The 10,000-nt window shown below is 45.8% G+C and overlaps 2 protein-coding genes across 2 annotated transcripts in view; one reads left to right on the forward strand and one right to left on the reverse strand.

Annotated features, from left to right (window-relative positions):
* Window positions 1-529, forward strand: part of atp1b2a (ATPase Na+/K+ transporting subunit beta 2a) — a gene marked incomplete at both ends in the record, with an annotated part of 13,942 nt that extends 13,413 nt beyond the window's left edge. The window contains 2 exons of the mRNA XM_084462951.1: window positions 55-150; window positions 359-529. Coding sequence (XP_084319077.1) covers window positions 55-150; window positions 359-529 — 267 coding nt within the window. The remainder of the gene's footprint in view (window positions 1-54; window positions 151-358) is intronic.
* Window positions 530-6,212: 5,683 nt separating this feature from the next.
* The window catches only part of tfr2 (transferrin receptor 2), a 20,408-nt gene continuing 16,620 nt past the window's right edge, over window positions 6,213-10,000 (reverse strand). Inside the window, exon 18 of the mRNA XM_084462980.1 lies at window positions 6,213-7,279. Within this exon, the coding sequence (XP_084319106.1) occupies window positions 7,037-7,279 (243 nt within the window). The 3' untranslated portion in view covers window positions 6,213-7,036. The remainder of the gene's footprint in view (window positions 7,280-10,000) is intronic.

Genomic DNA, 10,000 nt, shown 5'->3' on the forward strand with positions numbered 1-10,000 from the left:
GATTGATTGATTGATTGAGTGAGTGAGTGAGTGCTAACTGTGTGTGTTCTGCAGAAGGAGGATTCTGATGAGATCAGAGAGATGGCGTACTTCCCTCCCAACAGAACCTTCAACCTCATGTACTTCCCCTACTACGGCAAGAGGGCTCAGGTAACACAGAGAGAGACACACCCCTAAACATACTCACACATAGTCTTACACCTATCTCTACACCCTCAATCATACATTCTGTGTGTGTGTGTGTGTGTGTGTTTGTGTGTGTGTGTGTGTGTATGTGTGTGTGTGTGTGTTTGTGTGCATGTATGTGTGGGTGTGTGTGTATGTGTGTGTGTGTGTGTGTGTGTGTGTGTGTGTGCAGGTGAACTACACTCAGCCGCTGGTAGCGGTGAAGTTCCTGAACGTGTCCCTGGAGAGAGACGTGGACGTGGAGTGTCGTATCCAGTCCAACGCGCTGCTGACCGTGGGGACAGAGAGAGACAAGTTCGCTGGACGCGTCTCCTTCAAACTGAGGATCAGCTCCACCAACTAGAACCACCTGCTCTCTCTCTCCCACACACACACACACGAATGCACAATCACCCGCACACACACACAAATGCACAATCAGACCCACTCCTTCCCACACACAGCGTCACTGCCAGGAGAAGGACCCCCGTCCCTAGAGGCTGGACAGGAGGAGAAGGAGGAGGAGGAGGAGGAGGAGGAAGAGGATGAATGGAGAGTTCTTCATATTTTTTTAACACTGTGTATCTGTACCCCCCTCTGTCTGTGTGCTCTTCTCTAAACTCTTAATCTGTAAATTTAATCCCAATGTCCCCTCCCCCTTTCTCCCTCTCTCTCCCCCTCTCTCTCCCCCTCTCCCTCCCCATCTCCCTCCCCATCTCTCTCCCCATCTCTCTCCCTATCTCTCTACCTATCTCTCTCCCTCTCTCTCCCCATCTCTCTCCCCATCTCTCTCCCCATCTCTCTCCCCATCTCTCTCCCTATCTCTCTCCCTATCTCTCTCCCCATCTCTCTCCCTATCTCTCTCCCCATCTCTCTCCCTATCTCTCTCCCCATCTCTCCCCATCTCTCTCCCTATCTCTCTCCCCATCTCCCTCCCCATCTCTCCCTATCTCTCTCCCTATCTCTCTCCCCATCTCTCTCCCTATCTCTCTCCCCATCTCTCTCCCTATCTCTCTCCCTCTCTCTCCCTCTCTCTCCCCATCTCTCTCCCCATCTCTCTCCCCATCTCTCTCCCCATCTCTCTCCCTATCTCTCTCCCCATCTCTCTCCCTATCTCTCTCCCTATCTCTCTCCCCATCTCTCTCCCCATCTCTCTCCCCATCTCTCTCCCCATCTCTCTCCCCATCTCTCTCCCCATCTCTCTCCCTATCTCTCTCCCCATCTCTCTCCCTATCTCTCTCCCTCTCTCTCCCTCTCTCTCCCCATCTCTCTCCCCATCTCTCTCCCTATCTCTCTCCCTATCTCTCTCCCCATCTCTCTCCCCATCTCTCTCCCCATCTCTCTCCCTATCTCTCTCCCCATCTCTCTCCCCATCTCTCTCCCCATCTCTCTCCCTATCTCTCTCCCTATCTCTCTCCCCATCTCTCTCCCCATCTCTCTCCCTATCTCTCTCCCAATCTCTCTCCCTATCTCTCTCCCTATCTCTCTCCCTATCTCTCTCCCTATCTCTCTCCCCATCTCTCTCCCCATCTCTCTCCCTATCTCTCTCCCCATCTCTCTCCCTATCTCTCTCCTCTTTAGTTTACCCATTTTTCCATCTCTTAAATGTTCAGTTCATATGTATGTTGTGTTTTTACCTGTATTATTGTTATTTGTATGTATTTATTTATTGAATTCTTACCTAATTTAATGTGTACTTGGGAATTATTGTGAGAATGATTGAATTATATAGTTCAACAGCCTTGTAGCGTTGAACTTGTAGCAGACACACACACACACACAGACACACACAGACACACACAGACACACACACACAGACACACACACACAGACACACACACACACACACACACACACACACACACACACACACACACTGAGGATTCCAGCTGCAGGCTGTTAAGTTAGCTTTAGGCTTCTTCAGACAGTTCTCATGTGACTGGTTTAACACAGATAAACTCTCAGAACACGCAGATGTGACCCAGTGAAACGTGGAGCAGCTGCTGAAAGTCTCTCCTCAAAGGAGCGCCGACCGTCCCTCCCTGCGAGCAGGAGACCTGGCTTCAACCCCACCCTGGTGTGCTGACCCAGACCTGCTACACCCCTGACCCTGACGGGCTACACCCCTGCCCCAGACGAGCTACACCCCTGACCCAGACGAGCTACACCCCTGACCCTGACGGGCTACACCCCTGCCCCAGACGGGATACACCCCTGACCCAGACGGGCTACACCCCTGACCCAGACGAGCTACACCCCTGACCCAGACGGGCTACACCCCTGACCCAGACGGGCTACACCCCTGACCCAGACGGGCTACACCCCTGACCCAGACGGGCTACACCCCTGACCCAGACACTACACCCCTGACCCAGACACTACACCCCTGACCCAGACGAGCTACACCCCTGACCCAGACGGGCTACACCCCTACACCCCTGACCCAGACGGGCTACACCCCTGAGCCAGACGGGCTACACCCCTGGGCATTCTGACACAGACAGGCTACACAGACATGCATAACATATAAACTTTTTACATAAATACATGCACATTACACTAATAACACAGAGGTTCATAACTATAACATAAAGCAGATCATGTGGTGGCATCAGTCTGGGCTCAGAGAACCCCTGCCCTGCCCTCTGCTACTGGCCAGTGGTACAGCAGAGGTGTGTGTGTGTCTGTATAGCTGAGGGTTTGGGTTGGGGTTGTGGGTGTTGTCTGCAGCCTCCAGACTGACCAGCAGAGGGCATCAGCGAGCTGACTACTACTGCTACTATCCTCATCATCATCCACACTGATTGTGTTAGTTGATGAGTTTAGGACAGACTAGGGTTAGTTAGTTGCTTGGTTTGGGTTATGATTAGGGTTAAGGTTAGTTGGTTGTTTGGCTAGTTATTTAATTACATAGTTGTTATTATTTGTTATTTATTAGTTGTGTTGTTTTCATCAGTACAGGGTTTTAGACCACAACCATAGTAATCACAGCAACCCCTTCTCACACACACACACACACACACACACACACACATACACACACACACATACACACACACACACACACACACACATACACACACAACCTGCCACTTACACTGTTGTGCCACACCTGAGCCTGTTGTCCTACTTTTGGACACACCTCTTCCCTTTAAAACTCTTGACCAATCCCATCCCTTTAAAGAGTGATGTCCAATCAGGGCGTCTGTCTGTGTGTCTTTGTTAGGATGTCCGTGCGTCTGTCAGATCTCTGTACTGCCTGCAACCTTGTCACCATGGAGATATACCCCGAAACCTCCTCTCCATGGAAACATACCAGTGAGAAATAAAATGATTTTGTGTTTAAAGAGTCTGAGACTCCATGGATACAGAGTCTGTGTTTGGTTGAAAGAAAGATGAGAGCGTGCTTGTGTGTGTATATGCATGCGTGTTTATGTGCGCATGCACATGTCTGCATGTTTGTGTGTGTCACGTGTGTGCATGTGTGTCTGTGTCACTTGTTACCAAGCTACTGTAGCCAGAGGAGTGCATGTTTGCAGTCAAGAAAAGGAGAGACAGAGACAGTGGGATGGAGGGAGAGAGAGAGAGAGGGTAAATGGACTACACTTATATAGCTCTTTTATCCAAAGCGCTTTACAATGGCCTCTCATTCACCCACCATCAATGGCGGCAGCTGCCAGGGAAGGTGCTAGCCTGTTCATGGGAGCAATTTGGGGTTGAGCATCTTGCCCAAGGACACTTCAACATGTGGACCGGAGGAGCTGGGATTTGAACCGTTGACCTGCCGATCACTGGACGACCCACTCTACCACTGAGCCACAGCAGAGAGAGAGAGAGAGAGAGAGAGAGAGAGAGACCCACTCTACCACTGAGCCACAGCAGAGAGAGAGAGAGAGAGAGAGAGAGAGAGAGAGAGAGAGAGAGAGACCCACTCTACCACTGAGCCACAGCAGAGAGAGAGAGAGAGAGAGAGAGAGAGAGAGAGAGAGACCCACTCTACCACTGAGCCACAGCAGAGAGAGAGAGAGAGAGAGAGAGAGAGATAGCAGATGAACAAATATAATATAGCAGATGAACAAATATAATATTTGTGTATCCAGTATAACCTTGACCTATGTCCGTGTGTGTGAGAGAGATTATGTAAGTGTGTGTGTGAGTGTGTAAGGTGTGTGTGAGTGTGTGTGTGAGTATGTAAGGTGTGTGTGTGAGTGTGTAAGGTGTGTGTGTGTGTGTGATTATATAAGCTGACTGAGCCTCTGAGCCCTTATATAAGAATAAATGAATAATACAGCTGTGAGGGAGGGAGGGGATGAGAGAGAGGGAGGATGGGAGAGAGAGAGGGAGGGAGGGAGAGAGAGACAGGGAGGGAGAGGGAAGGGAAGAGGGACAGAGAGAGGAAGGGAGGGAGAGAGACAGGGAGGGAGAGGGAGGGAGGGAGAGAGGGTTAGGAGATTATGATTTATTCATATTCAGAGCAATCTCATTCAGTAGTTACTATACACTCACACAGACACCACACACACACACACACACACACTACACACCACACACACACACACACACACACACACACACACACTACACACCACACACACACACACACACACACACACACACACACACGCCACAGACCAGTATGGTACCTTACCTGTGTGTGTGTGTGTGTGTGTGTGTGTGTGTGTGTGTGTGTGTGTGTGTGTGTGTGTGTGTGTGTGTGTGGTGTGTAGTGTTTTACCAAGCCCACAGGAGCAGCTGAGGCTGGTAATCATTTTGGACATAGTGGCCAAGCTCAGTATTGCAAGTCACATGATGCATTTGGGATCAAACATACTTTGTCCCATAGGATTAGGGTTAGGGTTAGGGGGTTAGGGGGTTAGGGGGTTAGGGTTAGGGGGTTAGGGTTAGGGGATTAGGGTAAGGGTTAGGGTTAGGGTTAGGGTTACACACATGGGGAACGGAACGGCTGGGGAGGGAAACGGGTATCACTCAAAGTCAAAACTATCTTTATCAAGTTTTAAATCATTGGGTTCATTTTTTAGACTGTAGATGTTCTATGAGACTGTGGATGTTCTATGAGACTGTGGATGTTCTATGAGACTGTATATGTTCTGGGAGACTGTATATGTTCTAGGAGACTGTAGATGTTCTATGAGACTGTATATGTTCTGGGAGACTGTATATGTTCTAGGAGACTGTAGATGTTCTATGAGACTGTATATGTTCTATGAGACTGTAGATGTTCTATGAGACTGTGGATGTTCTATGAGACTGTATATGTTCTGGGAGACTGTATATGTTCTAGGAGACTGTAGATGTTCTGGGAGACTGTAGATGTTCTATGAGACTGTAGATGTTCTATGAGACTATATATGTTCTAGCAGACTGTAGAGTTCTAGCAGACTGTAGATGTTCTAGGAGACTGTATATGTTCTATGAGACTGTGGATGTTCTATGAGACTGTATATGTTCTATGAGACTATATATGTTCTGGGAGACTGTATATGTTCTAGGAGACTGTAGATGTTCTAGCAGACTGTAGATGTTCTAGGAGACTGTAGATGTTCTAGGAGACTGTAGATGTTCTAGCAGACTGTAGATGTTCTAGGAGACTGTAGATGTTCTAGGAGACTGTAGATGTTCTAGGAGACTGTAGATGTTCTAGGAGACTGTAGATGTTCTAGGAGACTGTATATGTTCTAGGAGACTGTAGATGTTCTAGGAGACTGTAGATGTTCTGGGAGACTGTAGATGTTCTAGGAGACTGTAGATGTTCTGGGAGACTGTAGATGTTCTAGCAGACTAGAGTTCTAGCAGACTATATATGTTCTACGAGACTGTAGATGTTCTACGAGACTGTAGATATTATAGCAGACTATATATGTTCTAGCAGACTGTGGATGTTCTAGCAGACTGTAGAGTTCTAGCAGACTGTAGATGTTGAACACTGGCATACACGCGTCATAAAGGCGTTTATAATTTCCTCTGGAAATCTGTGTGAGAAAGATTTGACCAACCAACATTCAGACAAAGATTGTCAATACTTAAAGTAAAGAAGAACTTTATTGGAGACCAGTAGAACCCAGTAGAACCCAGTAGAACCCAGTAGAACCACAGTAGAATCTGGTGCTCTGGTCTCCAGCAGCTGAGGCTTGGCAGTGACCTCTGACATCACAGTCTGGGGGTCTGAGAGTTCAAGGGTCAACTCAGACTTCATCAGCCAATCAGATGGCTGTAGCCCCTGAATGCTACCCCCTGGCCTGTGGCTAAAGGTTTGATTGACAGCAGATACTGCTCTGTGATTGGCTGACAGGCAGATTGTCATAATTATGGGAGTCACTGCCCCCGATAATCAACGTTACATCACAGACCTAGTGAGGGAGACCCTCAAACAGCCCCTGGATCAGATCTGACACTCAACCACTACACCTGGCACATCTATAGAGGCACATGTACACCTGACCCCAGACCAGCCTCTAGACCAGACCCCAGACCAGCCAGGCCTCCTCCACCAAGAGATATCATCCACAGATAGAAAAAGATCATGAGAATCAACACTAGGACTCGCCCACATAGTGTGCTAGATAGATAGATCTGCTAGATAGCACACTAGGTAGCACACTAGATAGCACACTAGGTAGCACACTAGGTAGCACACTAGGTAGCACAAAAGATGGGCAGCAGGGAACCATGTGAGACTCCTCAAATTACAAATGAATCAAATGCACCCTCAGAGAGAGAAGTGTGTATCTGCCTTCACCACTCAGAGAGGACAGAGCTTAAATAGTACAGACACTAGACTACAGATATGTGTTTGTAATGTGTTTGTGTGTGTGTGTGTGTGTGTGTGTGTGTGCGTGTGTGTGTGTGTGTGTTAGAAGGTGTTGCCTATGTTCCACACATCTCCACTCAGAGCATTGGCAGCTCCTTGCAGAGTCCAGGTGAACAGTGCCAGTTGCCGTCGGAAACGGGCCTCGTCAAAGCCCCGCGGGTCGGAGGTCAGCAGGGCCAGGTGCTCCGTCAGGGCGCTCAGAGTGTGCTCACCGCGGCCGTGCAGAACATGCCGGAATGGAGTCTCCACCGCAGACACATACTGGGACAGGAAGTAGTACTCCACCTGGAACACACACAGGAAGTAGTACTCCACCTGGAACACGCAAGAAATAGTACTCAACCTGGAACACACAGGAAGTAGTACTCAACCTGGAACACACAGGAAGTAGTACTCCACCAGGAACACACACAGGAAGTAGTACTCAACCTGGAACACACAGGAAGTAGTACTCAACCTGGAACACACAGGAAGTAGTACTCAACTTGGAATACACAGGTGTTCCAGGTTGAGTACTCCAGACACTCAGAGTGTCTGGCTATGTTCTAAATCGTATACTAAATACTGCCTCCACTGCAAACTGCCTACTAAATACATAATTACGTATGCCACTACCTAAGCTGTTATACTTTTATCTCTCACGACTGTTAATATGTCACTTTATTAGAGAGAAAAATAAATTTTAATATATTTTGAGTTATAGATGTTATTTCTTACCCTCATGATGCGTGTTATAGATGAGTTATAGAGGTTAGTTGTTACCCTCATGATGCGTGTTATAGATGAGTTATAGAGGTTAGTTCTTACCCTCATGATGCGTGTTATAGATGAGTTATAGAGGTTAGTTCTTACCCTCATGATGCGTGTTATAGATGAGTTATAGATGTTAGTTCTTACCCTCATGATGCGTGTTATAGATGAGTTATAGATGTTAGTTCTTACCCTCATGATGCGTGTTATAGATGAGTTATAGATGTTAGTTCTTACCCTCATGATGCATGTTATAGATGAGTTATAGAGGTTAGTTCTTACCCTCATGATGCGTGTTATAGATGAGTTATAGAGGTTAGTTCTTACCCTCATGATGCGTGTTATAGATGAGTTATAGATGTTAGTTCTTACCCTCATGATGCGTGTTATAGATGAGTTATAGATGTTAGTTCTTACCCTCATGATGCGTGTTATAGATGAGTTATAGATGTTAGTTCTTACCCTCATGATGCGTGTTATAGATGATTTATAGATGTTAGTTCTTACCCTCATGATGCGTGTTATAGATGAGTTATAGAGGCTAGTTCTTACCCTCATGATGCGTGTTATAGATGAGTTATAGAGGCTAGTTCTTACCCTCATGATGCGTGTTATAGATGAGTTATAGATGTTAGTTCTTACCCTCATGATGCGTGTTATAGATGAGTTATAGAGGTTAGTTCTTACCCTCATGATGCGTGTTATAGATGAGTTATAGAGGTTAGTTCTTACCCTCATGATGTGTGTTATAGATGAGTTATAGAGGCTAGTTCTTACCCTCATGATGCGTGTTATAGATGAGTTATAGAGGCTAGTTCTTACCCTCATGATGCGTGTTATAGATGAGTTATAGATGTTAGTTCTTACCCTCATGATGCGTGTTATAGATGAGTTATAGAGGCTAGTTCTTACCCTCATGATGCGTGTTATAGATGAGTTATAGAGGTTAGTTCTTACCCTCATGATGCGTGTTATAGATGAGTTATAGAGGCTAGTTCTTACCCTCATGATGCGTGTTATAGATGAGTTATAGAGGTTAGTTCTTACCCTCATGATGCGTGTTATAGATGAGTTATAGAGGTTAGTTCTTACCCTCATGATGCGTGTTATAGATGAGTTATAGATGTTAGTTGTTACCCTCATGATGCGTGTTATAGATGAGTTATAGAGGTTAGTTGTTACCCTCATGATGCGTGTTATAGATGAGTTATAGAGGTTAGTTCTTAACCTCATGATGCGTGTTATAGATGAGTTATAGAGGCTAGTTCTTACCCTCATGATGCGTGTTATAGATGAGTTATAGATGTTAGTTCTTACCCTCATGATGCGTGTTATAGATGAGTTATAGAGGTTAGTTGTTACCCTCATGATGCGTGTTATAGATGAGTTATAGATGTTAGTTCTTACCCTCATGATGCGTGTTATAGATGAGTTATAGATGTTAGTTCTTACCCTCATGATGCGTGTTATAGATGAGTTATAGAGGCTAGTTCTTACCCTCATGATGCGTGTTATACATGAGTTATAGAGGTTAGTTCTTACCCTCATGATGCGTGTTATAGATGAGTTATAGAGGCTAGTTCTTACCCTCATGATGCGTGTTATAGATGAGTTATAGATGTTAGTTGTTACCCTCATGATGCGTGTTATAGATGAGTTATAGATGTTAGTTCTTACCCTCATGATGCGTGTTATAGATGAGTTATAGAGGTTAGTTCTTACCCTCATGATGCGTGTTATAGATGAGTTATAGAGGCTAGTTCTTACCCTCATGATGCGTGTTATAGATGAGTTATAGAGGTTAGTTCTTACCCTCATGATGCGTGTTATAGATGAGTTATAGAGGCTAGTTCTTACCCTCATGATGCGTGTTATAGATGAGTTATAGAGGTTAGTTCTTACCCTCATGATGTGTGTTATAGATGAGTTATAGAGGTTAGTTCTTACCCTCATGATGCGTGTTATAGATGAGTTATAGAGGTTAGTTCTTACCCTCATGATGCGTGTTATAGATGAGTTATAGATGTTAGTTGTTACCCTCATGATGCGTGTTATAGATGAGTTCTAGAGGTTAGTTCTTACCCTCATGATGCGTGTTATAGATGAGTTATAGATGTTAGTTGTTACCCTCATGATGCGTGTTATAGATGAGTTATAGAGGTTAGTTCTTACCCTCATGATGCGTGTTATAGATGAGTTATAGAGGTTAGTTCTTAACCTCATGATGCGTGTTATAGATGAGTTATAGAGGCTAGT

The sequence above is a fragment of the Borostomias antarcticus genome, assembly GCF_949987555.1.
Source record: "Borostomias antarcticus genome assembly, contig: scaffold_116, whole genome shotgun sequence".
Taxonomy (NCBI): domain Eukaryota; kingdom Metazoa; phylum Chordata; class Actinopteri; order Stomiiformes; family Stomiidae; genus Borostomias; species Borostomias antarcticus.